Below are 20,441 nucleotides of genomic sequence, written 5' to 3' on the forward strand. Positions count from 1 at the left end.
GACCTCAAACAAACTTTGTAGTCAAGCTGGGCCTTTATCTCCAGATCCTCCTTTCCCCACTTCCCAATGGTAGGAATTACAGGCACTGTTCTCTTTGCCTGTCTCTATAATAACGACTTTAAAAATAAATCAGACAATGGCCCATTTGGTCACTGCTCACTCTCACCCTTGAAAGTACCTCAGTTTACATGAAATAGTCTGTTTTCTATACTACATTCTGCCACCTTAACTGAATTCATTTGACAGAAAACCCAAGCCTAGGAAACCAAGATCAGAACAAGTTCCCAGGAACATCTTTTGTTTTCCCGTCCTGTCATAATTCTTTACACTTACATGGTAGAGCTCTACTCGGATCTCTGCAATTTCCTTTCCATCTACTTCTCTCCACTGCTGGGTCAGGCAAGTCTACTCTTGTTCCACATGCACCCCTGTTCTCTTGCTTCATTCATGTTAACGTAACTCAGATACTTTTCTTCAAACATAGTAAGTACGTGGAGAGTTACCTACCATATTTTCTGCCATAGAACAGAGACTTTCCTGTGACTATATGCTTTAATACATTGTGGCAAAGATGGGTGGCTTTCTTTTTGTAATTCCTACTGATCCCCCAGGACCTTACAAGAAGCAAACATTGTACCTTACTATATGTGCTTAAAAAAATAAAAATAAAAAATGGTGGGAGTTGAACCTGTACACTGCAAACAAACCTAGCAAATTCTGTATGTAACTAAGAGGGTGCTCTAATAACCCGTTTTGGGGGAGTAGTAAAACGGATACTGGGATTGAATTCAGGGCTTCTCCCACATTAGTCAACACGATTATTCCAACACGATAAATCTACATTGTCCAACCCTCTTTTCTGGGGTGCTCAGAACTCAGTTGTCTTGAGTGTGTCTATTACACAAGCACTTTACCACTGAGTTATATCCCCCCCAAACCCCGACATTTTTTTTTCCTGCTTTTATTTTGAGGAAGAATCTCACTAAGTTAACTCGGTTGGACTTGAACTCATGCTGTATCTTTAGCAAACCCTGAGCTTTCCAATCTTCCTGCCTTGACTGCTCAAACAGCTTGTATTACAAAGCTGCACAATCACACCCAACTCTTATGACTGCCAAAAAAAAGTGCCAAACACTTGGAAAAGTGTTTGATCACTATTGTTCACTAACAAAGTTAAAATTATACAGTCAACCACAATATCAATGAAAAAAAAATCTTGATTTAGGTTTCAGGTTAAGAAAATAATAAATGTAAGTGGAAAAGGCACTTTTCTTTTTTTGTTCTTTCAAGACAGAATTTCTCTGTATTGTTTTAGGGTCTATCTGAACTCGCTCGACCAGGCTGGCCTCGAACTCACAGAGATCCACCTGCCTCTGCCTCCCGAGTGCTGGGATTAAAGGCGTGCGCCACCAATGCCCAGCTAGAAAAAAAAGTACTTCTTAAAACAAATATTAGTATTCATAATTTTATTCATCTGCAACTTTTTAATAAATTTCCATGGAAGTTTTTCCAATGAAATAGCTGACCGTCTTACCAGATCTGGTAACTTACTTACCTGGGCTGACAGCGCTCACATAGATATGTGTCAGGGATGTGCTGCCTGTCAATCCCCATGCAGTCAATATGTTGCCAAACACTTAAAAAGAAAAAAAAAAAAAACAAAAAACAAAAACAAAACCAGAAAACATTAAAACCTTGCATAAATTAAGATGTAATAGTCTATCATTTAAGTGCCTACTTTGAGCTTAGTACACACTAAAATGTGTTCTCAGGAAGAAAAATTTTAAGATGCAAAATATGGCAAATGCAGAATACATAAAACAAATTTCTGAAGCAAACACAATTTAAAGCATAAAGGATAACTGTTTAAAATGTTATACGCCTCAAGATGTCGACACTAATAATAAACAGAGTGTAATAATCAGTGTGACAAGAATCTGATTTGGGTAAACAGGAAGGAAGTGTGCCATTGAAACATTCACTAATTGCCAGCTATATGACGACCAAAATATGGTCAATATATACAAAGAGAACTGTTCCTTTTGTGAATTCAAAGGAAAAGAGCCAAGTTGGATTATATCTTCTGTTGACATATAACAATTTTGGTGGTACACAGTATTAGTTGAAAGATCAGAAACAGAATAACAAAGACTTCTAACATTTATATTTAAGAAAGAACAGAACTAAAATAATTCCAAACAGGTCAGAATCCAGGAAGCATTCCATTGGAAAGGAATTCAACTTAATGACTCTGAAGGGAGTATACAAGCAAGCTTGAGTTAAACTCAGAATGTTATTGACAAAACTTCATGTACTTGAAATTGATATACATTCCTCTTTAAAAAATAAAAATAAAAAAATACTATCTACTTCTTCTTACACATAATTATACACTTTTAAAAAAATTACGTGTATGTATGTGTATGAATGTGTCTGTGTGTGCACATGTCATAGCCCAAGTACAGATGTCAGAGAACAACTTTCTGAGGTTACTTCTCTGTTCTTCCATGTGGATCCCAGAGAACAAACTCAGCTTGTCAGGCTGGGAAGCAACCACTGAGCCATCTCCCAGCCCTATGATGTCACTTATAAGCATACTGAACTAAATAGTATCATGTTACTCTTTACATATCAATTGAGAACCCTCAAATTATGTTTAAGTATTGTGTCATGCAGATAACAAGTAAATCTAGAAAATAAAAGAGCAGAGTTCTAGATGTCAGAGGTCAAAACACTGAATATGGGCAATGCGAACACTGAAAAAAAATTGAGAGGGGCAATGTAAAAAAAGGAAGAGAAAGATTAGTCCTTGGAGAACAATATAGGCTGAATACAAAAATGAAGGTTGGGTAGAATCAGCCAGACACTGAGTCATGGTAAAAGACACTTCATGGTAAATACCTCGAATAATCTAAAATCTATTACCTTTAAGAATGTAAAGGTAACTAAGAATTTTGCATGAATGTCTAAGAATGATAAGTATTTATTACATGTCCATTTGACTAACTGGACCAAACAAAAACCATTCCTTAAATTATTATTTCAATAAAAATACTGCTACATTTATCACATTAGATGAGATCAGCTACAAGAAAGCTTTTTTACATAACTGAATACAATAAGAATGGGTATTTTTATAATGTACAGAAAATACTTCCTCAAAGTTATTTAAGTTTTATAAATTTCCCCTCAATAGATTTACCAGTCATTACTTACAATAACTATCACAGGCAGTGAGAATTTATTTCTAAATTTTAAAATTACCATAGCATGTTACTATTAATTTACAACCGTCTACTTAAGAAAACCAATTTCATCTTCTACATTCATATCCTACTTACTGACAGAGATAATGAACCTTCTGAAAATATACATGCTACTATCAGTAACAATCAAAAACTAATCCAATATAATCTAACTGACTGACAGAATAATTTTTTGCCCCCAAATGCTAGGAATAAAGGCATGTACTACCAACATCCAGCATCATGACAAGGATTTTTATTTTTATTTTTTTTGGTTTCTCAAGACAGGGTTTCTCTGTGTAGCTTTTCGAGCCTGTCCTGGAACTCCCTCTGTAGACCAGGCTGGCCTCGAACTCACAGAAATCCACCTGCCTCTGCCTCTGCCTCCCAAGTGCTGGGATTAAAGGCGTGCGCCCACCAACACTCGGCATAACAAGGATTTCTAATACTAAATTATAAAATAGCTTCTTTTATTTTTTTTAAAAGATTTACTTACTTAATTTTGAGAGAGAAAGAGAGAGAAATATTGATTGATTGATTACAAAGGCCAGAAGAGGACATTAGATACCCTGTAGCTGGAATTACAGAGGATTTTGAGCTGCCCCATGTGGGTCCTCTCCATGATTAGTGTGTGTCTGTCTCCAGTCCTAAAACAGCTTATTTTAAATAAGGACTTTTTTCTAGAAAAAAAAAAAATTGCAGCAATAGAGGCAGACATCCTACTTTAAAAAAGGAATTAATTCCTTCAAAAGACCTAACTAGCTTTTCCAAATGAACAATCAAAGGTTAATAGCATCAGGAAAAGGGACTGAGGGTATGGAACACGGTACCTGCACTTGTCACAGCAGATCATGTACCCATCGTCATGTGTGAAACCGCATATGCACCTGGTCACGTCAGTGCCGTAGCTCCCGTCCTCAGATGTGCTGATGGTAGTAGCACTGGAAGTGTCATCGAAGTTTGCCGTGGCAAACACACCTACTTCGTTTTTGCTAATGAGACCTGATGGAGGAGGGGAAGCTGGAGGTGTTGGAGGAGGACGAGCACCATAATTATGGTCCTGAATAACAGAACACAAAACAGCACAATATCAATTTCAGTGACACAAACTACGCAAATAAAATTTGAATACTTAATATAAAATCGGTCCATTTCTTAATACTGTCAAATGACGACATAAGACTAATAATAGAATCACTTGTGTAGAAGGTAGTCACCTTCACATCAATGACATTTCCCCGCCCTCCACAGCAGAAACCACATTTCTACTCCTGTGATCACACATTTTCACTGTGAAGAAATTAAGTCCATGATGTTAGGATAAGGGTAAAATCCCAAATTCCACAGGTGTAAAAAAGCTACAGAATAGCAAACCTGGGCTGGAGAGATGGCTCAGCAGGTAAAGGTGCTGGCCATAGAGCCTGGAGTTCAATTCCCAGGACCCATACGATGGAAGGAAAGAGCCTACTGACTTCAACATGTGTGCCAGAATACACATCCCATTCCCCCAAACAAATAACTGTAAACAGTCAAAATAGTAACAAAAGGTACATTATTACTGTAAAATATACAACATGGTGTTTTACATTTCTGACCATTTTTATTCACATTAAGTACTAATCTGTCATAAACTGTACTTTCCGAGTAGTCACAAATTTAGTCCTGTAACTCTTTGAATTAAGATACTACAGAACCCTCAAGAGGAAATAAATTAAGGGAATAAGCTTGTGTCCTCTCAGCTGTGAAACAGTGATGAAACTGCCTTTGAAAAGTTTGCTTTAAAAAGTAAATTGTGTGTGTGTGTGTGTGTATGATATATATATTTAGGCACACATATATGTTTGTGTATTGCTCACTCAACATAATAATAATTGAAAAATAATAATAAGCCAGAGTCAAAGAGATGACTCCAGAGTTATGGAGTGTATGCTCCTTGCTCTTCCAGAGGATGCAAGCTCAGCACCCATATCTGGCTGCTTATGACCACTCTTAACTCCAGCTGCAAAGAACTGGACGCCTCCTCAGGCACCTGTACTATACATACCTACATGCAGACACACAAACCATAATTAAAAGGGATAAAAATAACCAAGCTTCTGCAGCACATTTTTAATCCTAGCACTGGGGAAGCAGAGGCAGGCAGATCTCTTGAGTTTGAGGCCAACCTGGTCTATAGAGCGAGTTCCAGGGCTACATAGAAAGACCCTGTCTCCAAAATCAACAACATAAATAATAAATAAATCATTAGAAAAATAACTACACAATTTACTAATTACTATGTAACTTAGAATTAGCAGGAAATAGTACAATGTAACCTTATCCATATTCTTTTCATTGAAGTTGGAAAAAAAAAATCAACACACATACAATAATTAAGCAAAAAAAAAAAAAAAACCAAACCCAAAAACTACAGACTTCCTCTCACAGAATTTTGTTCCCTTAATAGTAAAGTATAACTTATATACTTAATTATACAGAAAATTGAATTATTGTCTTAAGCACATTATCACACATTTCACTTTCAGCTTCTAATCTTACAAAAGTCTCTCTGAAGAAACGTTTGACACTTACCGCATAGGGCAAACCAATATAACTGTGTGAATGATGGGAGCTGCTGGTGTATAACTGGTGGGGATAACTGTTGGATTTCTCAACTACCACAGGGCTAGCTTCTACAGATTCTGGTCTAAGGGAAAGAAGTTCCACAGATTAGAATTCCATTCATTTTTCTGTTTTAATCTATTAAATAATTTGTAAGTCCTTATTCTAAAATATTGTCAAAACAAATACAATGTCTACAATATGTGCACAGCTTGTGGGCATATTCATCCTATATAGACTGTGTCGTAACAAAAGTTTTACTTAATAAAATAAACATCCTAATGTAAAGTTCAACTATAGTTTCATTTAAAAGGTGTCCATTTACTGGGGATGACAATGTACTTCTGTAATCCTAGCACTGAGGCAGGACAATCAAGAGACAGTGCCACCATGGCACTCAAAAACAAAAACAAAACCTCCAAATTACTCCAAATTACTCCATTTACCCAGTGTCACTAAACATGCAAAGGGTGGCCAGAGTGGCAGAAATGGTTTTAAGCAAGATTAAGGTAGATTAAGTCTACATAGACTCTGGCTTAAATGCATCCCAATGGTCAAAACAATGTGTTTAATGTGTTGTGACAGAGCAGATTCTGGGAAATGTCAGTAAGTTAAAGAACAGAGAACCACACATTGAGCCAGGATTTATGCCTGAAAAATACAAGCAGTAGTCTGTAGCAAGTAGCTTTGTAGATCTGGCCTAAGAAGAGAGTAGTGGTGATGAACCAACTGCTGATACTACTATGAGTAGCAACTTCCAAACTGTTGTTGCTTTGAAAGCTCTCTGCCCTAGCATTTTACATATAACACTTTCCCAACATGTTTTTTTTTTTTTTTTCCTTCAAGACAGGGTTTCTCTGTGTCCTCAAACTCAGAGATCTGCCTGCCTCTGTCTCCTGAGTGCTGGGACTAAAGGCCTGTGTTACCACCACCCAGCTAATTTGTTTTCATTTCATGGGCACTGTTGTTTTGCCTGCATTTGTATGTGAGTGTCAGGTCCCCTGGAACTGGAGTTACAGACAGCTGTGAGCTGCCATATGGGTGCTGGGAACTAAATCCAGGTCTTCTGAAAAGCAGCCAATGCTCTTAACTGCTGAAACATCTCTCCAGCCCCTTGCCTCAGGTTTCTGCAAGAGTGACCCACCATGCCTACCTCCTATTGGTGGTGGTAGGGTAATAGTCGCATGTAGTACAAATTGGGAATCACTATGTAGCTGAGGCTAGCCGTGAACTCCTGATCCTCCTGCCTCCATGTCCTAAATGCTGAGGTTATAGGAATGTGCCATGCCTGCCTAACTTGAAAGAAAATTTAAGAATGCTGAATTTTAGCAAAGATCTACAATACTATCATTAAAACTACATGAAGGGGTTGTGGCTAGACTCATTCTTAACGATGTAATCAAACTGCAGTGTTACTGAAGAATATGGGTAAAACTAGTGCTATGGAGTAGCTAATAAAGTCAAGCTTTCGTGTAAATATAGATGAATTCAAGCATATGAAACAGCCAAATTCTTTTTAGAAATCACAATTCAAATATAGGATGTAATAATAACAAGGTGGTCATGTAAGAAAGCAGAAAATGGTTTAAACAGATAGCTGTGTTGAATATTTATACTTACTACAAGTGATTTTTAAAATAACTTTAAAAATTCAGCTAAGACCATCAGGCTTGAAGGCAATCACCGATCCCCACTAAGTCAGCTAAATGGTCCACTAAAAGCAAGTTTTAAAACAAGGAAATAATGTTATATAAAACTGGTTGACATTGATTTAAAAGAGTTATTATTGGGAGCTGGAGAGATGGCTCAGAGGTTCAGAGCACTGGTTGCTCTTCCAGAGGTCCTGAGTTAAATTCCCAGCAACCACATGGTGGCTCACAACCATCTATAATGGGATCTGGTGCCCTCTTCTGGCCTGTAAGCAGACATGCAGGCAGAACACTACACATAAGAAATAAATAATTTAAAAAATACAACAGTTATTGTGTGTGACACATATGTGTTATACAGGCTGTGCACATGCCACAGCACACATATGGGGATCAGACTTCCAATCCTCTCCTTTCTCCATGGGGTCTGAGGATAGGACTCAGGTCCACTGGTCTTACACAGAAAGTGCTTTTACTCCTGGTTGACACATTTTTAATGACATTTCCTTTTCTTTTTTTGCTTTTTCGAGACAGCATTTCTCTGTGTACTTCTGGCTGTCCTGGAACTTCCTCTATAGACCAAGTTGGTCTTGAAACACAGAGATCCACTGCTTCTGCCTCCTGACTGCTGGGATTAAAGGCATATGCCACCACTGCTCAGCAAAAAGCTTTCATGATCATGAAATAAACTTCTGAGTAAAAGGCAGCTAGTGTTTGTGTAGCCAATTTTATATCTGCATAAATACATAGACATAATGTGTCATTGATAAATAAATTGCATTAGAGCCAGTGAGATGGCTCAGGGAATAAAGACTTGTCAAGATTAACAACATGAGTACAATCCCTGGGACCCACAAGGAGGAAGGAGAGAACAGATCTCTGAGAGCTGTCCTCTGATCTTTACAGGTGCACTGTGGCACTGAAGTCCAGACACATACACAAGCACACAATAAATAACTAAATGTAATTTAAAAATATTTGAAAACAAACAACAAACCAAACCTAGCAAAGTCATGGATCTTGGGGGGGGGAGGAAGATCTATAACCACCACTTTACTAAGCCAGCATAATCCTTAACTACATTCTAAATATTTGCCCTTACACCCACAAATAAAGTATAGTCCTCACCCCTTATTAATGAAACTTCTCTATGCAACAGAGACCATTTACAGAAAAACACAGCCAATCAAAATGCAGAGTTGTGGAACCCAGTAGCAATGGTTACACCTAAAAAACAACTCCCCCACCTAAGGCTCAGGAATCATGCAAGAAGAATGGGGCAGATAGACTGTAAGAAGGTCACAGAGTTTGCTGAGAGAGGGTCTCCTAGTAATGTCAGAAGGTACACCAATGAGATCTCAATAAGATGACAACCTCATCATGAACTAACTATACAAGGACAACAACAGATATGCCAAAGTGGATTAAGACTAAGTTCCAACCCTACACTCACGCACGCACGCACACACACAAAACCAAACCCCACAGTTGCTAAGGAATGCTGACAGCAGGAGAAATATCTTCCCTAACAAAGAGCATATCTATTGGCTATATAATACCAAAAAGTCAACCCTGAAAACATACTTACAAATAGCATTATATAGATTGAGTAGTATTTATGTACTTAGAAACACACACTAACAACAATTAATGAAAAGAGGCCATGAATTCAAAGAGGAGCAAAGAATAAGGGCTTGTGGCAGAATCTGGAGAAAGGAAAGAGAAGAGAAAAATGTGTAATTATGATCTCAAAAAATTAAAAAGTATATGGTTTTTAAAAATATTCAATTTTTTAAAATATTCAGCTTGGGGGAGGGGAGTACTTGCTTCCAGAGGAACAGAATTTGGTTCTCAGCACCCACATCAGTTGGCTTAAAAATAGCTGTAACTACAGTTCTAGGGGACCCGATGCCCTCCTCTGGCTTCTGCAGTCAGCTGCACTCATGAGCACACTAGTGCACGCTTACACATACATTAATAAAATAAACCACTTATAAAAGGGACCTAGAATAGGCATAGACAGAAACCAAACTACAATTTACAAGGTGCTGGAAATAAAGGGAAAGAAGGATTTTGAAGTTTTTTGTTTAGGGTGAGGAAAACATTCAGAAATTGGTGACTATTGCTGAACATTCTGCATATACTTAGTGGCACTTGAAACTGTACACCTAAATATAAATTTAAAAAAATACAATCATTTCTACAGAAAATAAATCTTTTCACTAATAGCAAAGGTAGAGAATCCTGCCACATGACCAGGCAATATATATAGGGTTGCGTTGTTGCTCAGTGATATATGCTCACATGCTTAGCATCAGTGAGGTCCTGAAGCCAAACCCCAGCATTCCCCACTCCCTGCCCCAAATGATAAAACCAGGCAGTAGATTTACTCTGATAGTGGCACATATGGCCAGAGTCCAAGAATCTGTACAGACCAGTGACCAAGGAACTGCAGAAATGAAAATTAACAATGACACAGGTCAAGGGTTAATACAGTTGAGCCATGCAGGTCTACCTAGGGTCTGGAGAAGGTGAATGCTATAGTCAAACTTTGGGAAGCAAAGTATAATAGCGTAATAAGGCCAGTTTGCATCTGGCCCTAAGGGAATTTCAGGGTGTGGTTTCCTATCTCCCAGATGACTTGGAGACCAAAAGCTGCACTGTCATGGTGTAAAACTGCTGGTAAAGGACTCCCAATATAATGTGATCACAAGACTATCATGAAGGTTTAAGTACTGAGTCCTAGTGGTATAGACTGAGTACAAAGAGACAAGAACAGTTAGCAAAATAGTTTCTTTGTCCCTAAATATTGTTCAGGTACTATCCTAGGAGGTACAGTCTTACTGATTGTGAGAGATCTGTCCTAAATGTCTCAGACTCTTAAGTTCTAACCCTGCTACTAGAGGCACTGGATATATCATACTACATAAGGATGCTGGGTCTCAATTTCTACATCCTAAATATAAATGATGTTCTAAAGACATAGAAGGCTTTTTGATTTTTCTTTAAATTTAATGTGTATAGGTATTCTGCCTGCAAGTATGCATGTACACCATTCGCATGCCTGGTATCTGAGACCAGAAATGGGTACCAGATCCCCTGGAACTAGTTGTGAGTGCAAAACTGGTGGTGGGAATCTAGACTAGGTCCTCTGAAAGAGCAAGCAGTGCTCTTAATCACTAAGCTATCTTCCAGCCCCAACACTACTTCCTTAAAGAAAGAATACTGAAGCCTACATCTCTTCAAGTGTCCCAACGCTCTTCCCATCAAACTATACTTTCCCCACCATTCCTGTAAAATTTACTAGAGTGTTAGTTATACCTAGGAATTACTGATTTAAGTAAGTACTGTTAGTTATTACACAGTAATTGGTTTACAGGGGGCTTTAAATTAACTGATGTGTGTGTGCTGGGAACCAAACTCTGGTCCTTTGAAGATCAGCAAGGACTCTTTCCACATGCACGCACGCCCAGCTGGGTGAAAAAGAGAACCAGTTTCAACAAGCTATTCTGACCTCTACACAAATGCAATGGCGTGTACATACACACCCCCACACTCGCACATACCCACACACTGGCACACACATACACACTCACACCCCCACACACCCACCCACTTCCACACACACCCCCACACATACACACTAGCACACACAAAACAAATGGAAATACAAGAAAAATGTAAAGAAATCAAAAAACAGTTAAATACTGGTAAAAAATGGGTAAAACACACTGAAAACATTCCATTATAGACAAAAAAATTTTGTCTTACATTATACAAACTCAAACTCAGAATATCTAGGCACCAAGAAATTAATGAATTCTGTCGGCAGGTGTCTCCAGTGACACGTAAATGCAAAACAAAACAAAACTCAAATTTGGAGAAAAACTTATCTAATATGATTTCAATGCAAACTTCTTTTTGCAAATGAGGACAACAAATTCTAAAATGATTTACTTGGCTGTCTGTAAGGGCTTACTACCATATTAGTGACTGAAAAAGTGGAAAGAACTTAGCTATTTTTGTTTCGTGTTCTTACTCATGTTATTCAGCTTTGACTGGATTACTAGAGACAGAATGAGGAGACCTCATTCAGAGTAATTTATTTTCGTTATTTTCAATTACGTGTGTATGAGTGTGTCTGTGTATGGGAATGTGGCAGGATTGCAGATGCCAACAGAGGTCAAAGGCAGCAGAACTCTCGAAGCTGGAATTAAAGCAGCTCGGAGCCAGGGCTATGGGTGGTGTGGACCAAATCTGGGCCTCTGCCAGAACAGAGTGTGCTTTCTACTGCTGAGCAACTCTCCAGCTCAGTAATTCACTTCTAACTCACACAAAACATTGTTTTGTTTTTTTCGAGACAGGGTTTCTCTCTATTGTTTTGGAGGCTGTCCTGGAACCCGCACTGTAGACCAGGCTGGCCTTGAACTCACAGAGATCCGCCTGCCTCTGCCTCCCGAGTGCTGGGATTAAAGGTGTGCGCCACCAATGTGCAGCCACATGTCACATTTTTAAATTGTTCATCTTAAAAAAAAAAAAAAAAAAAAAAAAGGAGTAACATCTCATTATGCTTTCTAATAAACAGCACTAAAGAAATAACGTAACAGTAATTAAAGGACATAATGTTAATAGTAATCAAATGTCCAGTTTCTACAAAGGAAAAGTAACTTTTTTTAAGACTAGGAAAAAACAAAATACTTCTCATTTGCATCTTTTCCTACTTTCTAGCTCTGGGGGGACTTCCCTTCCATGTTTTTATTTTATTTACTTATGTAACAAATTCATGATTGAGATGGCTAGAATAACAAAGATAAGTATAGAAAGAAGTCATTCTGTTATCAAATAAAATGGGCTAGAGATGGCTTAGCAGTCAATAGCACTTGCAATTCTTTTAGACGACTCAAGTTCAGTTCCCAGCACCCATATCAAGCAACTCACAACCACATTTAACTCCAGTTGAGCATCAGATGTTCCTGGTATCTACAAGCATGTTCCCTCATGTGCAAATACCCACATGCAAACTCAAACAACTACATGTAAGTAAAAGTAAGAATGAAATCCTTTTAAAAAGTACACAGTGGTCTACAAGAGCTAGTGCCAGGACAGCCTCCAAAGCCACAGAGAAACCCTGTTTCAAAAAACAAAAACTAGCAAACAAACAAACATTTATTTTATGTGTGTCTGCCTCCCAAGTGCTGGGATCAAAGGTGTGCGCCACCACCCCCAGCTGCTGATCAGGTTTTTTTTTTTTTTTTTTTTTCCAAGACAGGGTTTCTCTGTGTAGGTTTGGAGCCTATCCTGGCACTCGCTCTGGAGACCAGGCTGGCCTCGAACTCCCGAGTGCTGGGATTAAAGGTGTGCGCCACCAATGCCTGGAGGGTTTTTAAAAAATTGTATTTATACCTAGCTACGTTTTTCCTTTTCAATATAGAATTACTGTTTGTACTTTTAAACTTTTCACAACAGTCTCTAAATCCAGTTTAAGAGCATGTTATCCCACTTCTTATGTCCCAGAGTTCATGAAAGCACATGGTGTACATACACCCGCATAAAATAATTTTTTTTCTAAAAAAAAAAAAAAAGCTGCAGTGGTTTTTGTGTCTTTGGATTCTGTTTGTTTACTTGCTTTGATTTATTATTTGAGACAATTTCTCCTTTTGTAGCACTGACTGGCCTGGAACTCTGTTTATATTAACATGTCCTTGAATTTACAAAAATTCTCTTACCTCTGCTTCCCGAGTGCTGGGTTATAACTGGCATGTTTGTCTTTTAAAAAGTTTCTAGCCAGGCATTTAATCCCAGCACTCGGGAGGCAGAGGCAGAGGCAGGCGGATCTCTGTGAGTTCGAGGCCAGCCTGGTCTCCAGAGCAAGTGCCAGGATAGGCTCCAAAGTTACACAGAGAAACCCCGTCTCGAAAAACCCAAATAAATAAATAAATAAATAAACAAACAAAATGAAGTTCCTAAAAGTTCACTTATGATAAAATGACTTTATTTATATGTGACAATGAAATATTTATAGTTTTCTTTTTTTGCAAACTTAAGTTCATAAAACAAAATGCAATTACAGGAGAGTTCCTCACAAAGATCAAAAGTCTATTCTGCTTAATCAATTATTCTTTTTTGGTTTTGGTTTGTCGAGACAAGATTTCTCTGTGTAGCCCTGGCTATCCTGGAACTTGCTCTGTAGACCAGGCTGGCCTTTAACTCAGAGATGCGCCTGCCTCTGCCTCCTGAGTGCACCACCACCATCTGACCTAATCAATTATTCTTAAATGTTTAAAAGTTTACATTTAGTTCAAATGTTAAAGAAGAGCCAACTTTTAGGCGAAGTAATAGGGAATAAGAAGTAAAACACAAGAACAAAATGAGATGAATATTTTTTCAAGTATAGTATTGACAGAAAAACAAATGTACATTACAACAAAAACAACAAAAAAAGCAGACAAATGGAATGACACTTCAGAGACAATAAATATTACTGGAAATTGAAATAACAGAGTTGATTAAACTGTTTACTGTTTGTTTCTAGATCCTGAAGTACTGACAGGATGACTGCCTAATATAACAATTTTTTATGGCCTTATAAAATTTGACCTAGTATTAATACATTTTCACTGAGCACTTTCTATATTTTAAATTACTTCATTAATGATTATATTTTAGCAATCCAATCTTCTTGAAAATAATACATAATTTAAAATTGTAAAACCCACAACATTAGTATAATAAAAATTAAAATACTTGATTTTAAAATAAGTATCAACTCATAAGCAATTACAAAAGGAATGTACGGGAAAGGAGAACCTCACATTTCCCTGGCCTCCTTCCTGTCTTTTCTTGTGACACAGTGTCTAGTTATATAGCTTAGGCTGGACTAGGCAATCTTTCTGCGTACCAAATAGCTAGGGCTACAGACATACATCCACAACACCCACCATAGTGATATTTTTCAATCTTTTGACAGTATATTGGAAATGAAAAAAAAAAAAAGCAAAATGCTAGTTATTTTTCAATATATTAGGGAAACAATAGAAAAGCTTACATTTCTGTGAAATGAGAAGTAAATGTGTTACCAGTCTTTTCAAGCCTTAAGGTCTTACATAAAAAAAAGGAGATTTTAAAAGTTTAATAATTAAACCACAAAAATTCTGGTGGTTGCCACAAAACAAAACTGGAGAAGTGCTGTAAGTGGAAAATACAAAAAGCAAATACCCAAAAGACAGAGAATTTTAGAACAAAAGTTATTTATAAAAGTAATCTTAAAGGAATGTTGTACTTTAAACTTCTGATGTCTTAGCCAAGAATCCAAAGTGACATATGCAAATAAACACTGTTTGTATGTGACAACTGTAGGATATACTTTGCCTTTCCCCATCTAAAATACATGCACTTAAATACTTACTCTGAGCCTGCAGCCATTTCCAAGTATGATGTTTCTGTTGTACCAACCCCCAATGGGATTGCTATGCTCATGACGTTCGCCTCTGGTAAATTCGATTACTATGGAGTCCTATGCATTGGTATCCAAAATACTGGGGCATGCCAGCCACAGTGCTCATTGCAAACATCTAAGTGCATCCACAAACCCTGTTTAAAAGAAATGTGAACAAAAGAGTTAAGAACCACCTAAACTAGCAAAGTACAGCAAAACCAGTTATCCTGAAACAACAGTAAACAAAACAAGTGAAGAAAGCATTCTTTGTTAAGGTCCTAACACAAATGTAAAAATGTTCAGAGTAGCTTTTTCATTTTCTCCCTGGGATTATGCTGCATTGTTTATGATCAAAAGAAAAGTTTCTGGAAGTATAGCTCAGCCAAGAAAGTGTGCTTGGCATGCATGAGTCTCTGTGTTCAAATCCAACACATTAAAGGAAAAAAGAAAAAAAAAAAAAAAAGAACTTTCTGAATCTAACATTCTTTAAGGAATACAACTAGAATGTCAGAGAAAGGATTACTAAAGCACACTAGTCAGTGATTGACTGGCAAACATTTATTTTGAAAGTTAAAATGGAAGTTCTTTTTGTAAGTATCCAAAATCAAGTCTTTTGGTAGTGATATGATAGTATATTTACACGTGGAGCACTAAGCAGCAAACTAACTTTTATGAAGAGTCTATTTAATCTTCACAATTCAAAGGTAGGAAATTGAGCATAGTGGCTCATGCCTTTAATCCCAACACTTGGGAGGCAGAGGCAGGTGGATCTCTCTGAGTTCGAGGCCAGCCTGGTCTACAGAGAAGTTCCAGGACAGGCTTCAAAGCTACACAGAGAAACCCTGTCTCAAAAAACCAATAATAATAATAATAATAATAATAATAATAATAATAATAATAATAATAATAAAATTTACAGGAGTAACTAAAAGATTCTAATCTAAATTCACTCCACTGCACTTGTTCCATGTATTGTTTATAAAATGACTACTCAAAGTCTCTTCTATAATGACATAAACCAACTCAGAACAAAAGGCAACCTTAATACAAAGGCAGTGTTTCCTGGAATAATTCTTACATTTACCTTCAATTTCTACAGCTCAGCTTCAGCACACCTACTCTAATTTCTATTCACAGATGATACAAATATACTGATCATACCTTATGTGGAAAAATTATCAGAGAAGATGATTAAAGTGGTTTGAAATCTGTAAGAAAACTTGTCCGTACTTTCAAATCTTGTATAGCTGGAAGAAAGCTACTAGTTTCCAAATTATTGTGATATGAAAGTGAACAAGACATGGTAGTACATGCCTGTAGTACTAGGCTGAACAGCTGTCACCTAGGAGCTGGAGACGATCCTGGGACACACTGAGTGATACCCATCTTAGAACAAAAAAATAAAAGACCCAAAGTAGGCAATTACATAGAAAATTAAAAACTTAGATCTGCTTAGATCAGTTACTCAATGTGTGAGACTAAACAAGTCATTTAACCTCTCTAGTATTTAGAGTCCTTGTTTATAAAATAGGACTGTAAAATTGGAGTTTCTGGGAAGAATATGACATAATGAATGTAAAGAATTTCAAAGAAACGGTTATATATATTTAGCAATCAGTACATTTGGTACAAGCTGCACATTCCTAATTTTAAAAAAACTGACATCTAGAAATGCTGTGAAATATGCTCAAGATTTCAAATTTTTCAATTAAGGATGCTCAATCTATAAATATTACAAAATCTGAAAGTATTCAAAATCTGAAAGATTGATGGTCCGATGAATTTCAGGTAAGAGACAATCTGTAACTACAAACAACCACAATTCTTATTTCACCAGGAAACAATGTATGGTTAGACAAACATTCATTCTCACTTAAAGGAACTCTTCTACAACCTTGAAAATAAGGTCATTATGTCATGTTTTCTAATTTGTTTCACAATTAAAGACTCCCCTCAAGACAATGAAAACCAACTAAACAAAGGAAAGCATTGTCCTACCCTTTTTCTATACCTAAGAATTACTTCACAATGTTGTAGTTATTAATTAGCACAAAATGTTATAACATTTTATTTCAAAATGCAAGCAATGAACAAAACAAGTTTGTTTTACTGAAACATTACTGACCTGTATTTCCTTAAGATGATAAAGACACCTAACAACAGGCAGTAAACTAAGCCATCGTCCCTTGTATCAATTCCATGGTAACATTTTCTTCAGCTTATTTAATTTAGTGGAGTAACATTTCTAATCTAAGATAACGTATTATATAATGTATATATAACGTATATAACGTATATATAACATAATAGTATGTTCTTTTAAAATACACAGTCTTCGCTGAATACATCTGATCTGTTCTAACCAGCAATGAAAATAAGTAAACCAATAGAATGAAAAGCTTGTAAATGGCCTATTTCAAGCAATGGTTTATGCCCGTATGCGCCTGCTGTGTCTGGAACACAATGGTCCCCTACAAAGAGTTGATGAATGAATTAGAGATCCTGGGATTAAAGTGCAGTTTGGCCTCACAAACCAAATGAACTATTATCCCACACAGCAAGAGTTGCAAACATTACCACATGACATACCTAGAATTGCATGTCTCTAAAAACACTCATGTTCAGGATAAAACATCACATATGAAATGGAATTATAGACTCCTAGCTTCATTCTAAAGAAAAGATCTATTTCATTATCTCCATTAATATACATGTTTTAGCTAGATAATTCATATTGCTGAAAAAAAATCAACTGATAATAAAAATTGCAATTTTGCCAGAGGGTGGTGGCACACACCTTTAATCCCAGCACTAGGGAGTTCAAGGCCAGCCTAGTCCTGGAATGAGTTCCAAGACAGTCAGGCCTGTTTCATAGAGAAACCCTGTCTTGAAAAACAAACAAAAAAATGCAACTTCAATCGGGTCAAATCATTATCTCTGAAATAATCAAGAGCAAAAATTTGGTATATCATGAGTGGGTAATCCCAGCACTCAGGAAGGTGAGGCAGGCTACTGCAAGTTCAAGGCCAGTGTAAGCTATAGAGAAAGACACTGTTTCAAACACACTCATACACCCCTACCTACCTCTCCAGTGTAATGGTAATCCCAGCAGAGGGGAACCCAAGGCAAGATGACCATGAATCTGAGGTCAGCTTGGGCTACACAGAGAGTTCAAAACCTGCTTAGACTTTGTCTTGAAAAAACAAAGGGCTAGAGATGCATAGCTCAAGGGTAGACCATTTGCCTCATGTGCAAGGCTCTGGATTCAATCAATGTGGGGACAGGGCATGACAGAGACAGACAGATAGACAGACAAAATGGGTAAGGAAAAGAAAGGAGAGAAAGTCAGTGTTGTGTAGTAAGAAATCATCTTATATTACAGGTATAAAAGGGGAATGGGGAATTTCAACACAATCCAAACAATTACTCCAAACTTTCATGTGCAAGGGAAAAAAACAAAACCAAAACAAAACAAAACAAAAAAACAACCTAACATCACCAACTGGCAAGTCAGATATAGACAAAATACGTGGAAAATAAACAGCAACCAATAAGGAATAAATATAAAAGGAAATACCATGAGATGTCTGGGAATTCTGAGGTCCAAGAAAGAATAAATGTCTTCACAAAACCTGCTATCCAGAATAGACCTAGAAACCAAGTGAACATAGGAGTATTGAGCTAATGTTAAATGGTATACGTCCTAGGTACTTCTGACTGAAATTGTACCCTCAAACAAGGAAAGCAGCAAAACTGACAAGAACAAATTCATTCTTTTATTTTTAAATAAAAATGAACACAAGCAAAGGCAATAATTAAACACCAAATAAAAGTGAAAAGGGGAAATCAAATATTAAAAATAAAAACAAGAATAAAAATAAGAGTAAGAACAAAACACACATACACACATGCACCAGCCTACTAGAAAAACTGGTTGAACCAAGGGAGGCTGCTTTTAAGTTCATAGCAAAGGGCAAAGGGCAAAGGGCTGAGGCTATAGCTCAGCAGAATGCTCGCCTAGCAGGAAGAGGTCCTAGGTTTCATCTCTATCATCACATAAACCAGAACTGGTGGTACAAGCCTGTGTCCCAATACTCAGAAGGGTCAGAAGTTTAAGGTCATCCTTACCAACATAGTAAGTTCAAGGCTAGCCTGGTAGAAATAAGATCCTGTCGGGGGCTGGAGACAGACAAGCGTAAGATTTAAAACTGTATGGTCTGTGCCAGAGCTTCCAAGTGTAAAGAGAACATGAAACTGAACATTTTCAGCAATACAAAGGGACGAACTATTGAAACATGCATGCATCAAGCTGGAAGAATCTCAAGAGAATTATACTGAGTTTTTAAAAAGTCAGTCTTACTCCTGGGCATGATAGCTCAGACCAGTAATTCCAGCACTCAGGAGGCTGAAACAAAAGGATTTTCTTGAGTTCAAAGTTAGCAAGATATAGAGTGAGACCCTGTCTAAAGAAGTAAAGAGTTGCATGACTTAAAAGTAGATATTTATAGCTGGGAAGTGGTGGCACACGCCTCTAATCACGGCACTCAGGAGGCAGACGCAGGCGGATCTTTGTGAGTTTGAGGCCAGGATGGTCTACAGAGCTAGTTCCAGGATAGCCAGGACTACACAGAGAAACTTTGTCTCAAAGAAAAAAATTTTTTTAAATATTTTAATATTTCCAGGGTCTCCAGTATCCATGTCAGGCTGCACAGAACTGTCTATAACTAGCGCTGTAGGGGGATCTTACAACACACCCCCACACCCCCACCCCCCCCCCCCCGACACACACCCACCCACCCACCCCCACACACCCCCACACTCATACACCCACCCTCCCACCCACCCCCACTGTCAACACATACTAAATCTTAAAATAAAACTTAATTCAGTCCCAAAAGATTACATCGTATGAAATTTTATTTCTATAACATCCTGAAAATAATACATTATAGAAAAAGAGAACAGATATGTAGGGATCCGGCACAGTTATGTAAGAGAAAAATACCAAATATCCTTGTGATAGAACTTTTCTAACTGTGATGGTGGAAAAAGGGGTACAAAGTAAAATGGGGACTCTGAATAAAAATGGTGTTATATCAATGTCAGTATTCTAGCTGTATTATAATTTTGCAATGGGAAAGCTGAGTTGGTTGAAGTATGTCAATGTCAGTATTCTGGTTGTCACACTATATTACAATTTTACAGGATGTTACACTATGTTAAAGGAGATATGGAGTATCTTTGTATCCTTTCTTACACTACCTATAGAATTATAATTATCTTGGAATTGAATTTTTAATTAAAAAATAACATTGAGGGCTGGAGAGAGGTCACAGTGGTTAAGAGCTAAGAGGCCCTGCTTCTCTTTCTGAGGTCCTACATTCAGTTCCCAGCATCCATACTGGGCAAGTGCCTGTAATGCTGGTACCAGGGAATCCACAAGGCACCAATACACGTGCCCTACAGCCACACACGCTATTCACAAAGAAGCATGCATGCACACACACACAC

At 37.4% G+C, this 20,441-nt stretch overlaps 1 protein-coding gene across 5 annotated transcripts in view; it reads right to left on the reverse strand.

Moving 5' to 3' along the window:
* Nucleotides 1-20,441, reverse strand: part of Kmt2e (lysine methyltransferase 2E (inactive)) — a 66,425-nt gene that overhangs the window by 36,034 nt on the left and 9,950 nt on the right. For 3 of the 5 annotated variants that reach the window (XM_035451589.1, XM_027393408.2, XM_035451588.1), the window contains exons 2-5: nt 14,901-15,085; nt 5,817-5,931; nt 4,076-4,305; nt 1,556-1,636 (exon numbers count right to left, since the gene is read on the reverse strand). In XM_035451589.1, coding sequence (XP_035307480.1) covers nt 1,556-1,636; nt 4,076-4,305; nt 5,817-5,931; nt 14,901-14,971 — 497 coding nt within the window. In that variant the 5' untranslated portion in view covers nt 14,972-15,085. Of the gene's footprint in view, nt 1-1,555; nt 1,637-4,075; nt 4,306-5,816; nt 5,932-14,900; nt 15,086-18,507; nt 18,581-20,441 lie in introns of all 5 variants that reach the window. The other 2 variants (XM_027393407.2, XM_027393409.2) reach the window with 1 other exon arrangement.

This window comes from Cricetulus griseus (assembly GCF_003668045.3).
Source record: "Cricetulus griseus strain 17A/GY chromosome 1 unlocalized genomic scaffold, alternate assembly CriGri-PICRH-1.0 chr1_0, whole genome shotgun sequence".
Classification (NCBI taxonomy): Eukaryota; Metazoa; Chordata; class Mammalia; order Rodentia; family Cricetidae; genus Cricetulus; species Cricetulus griseus.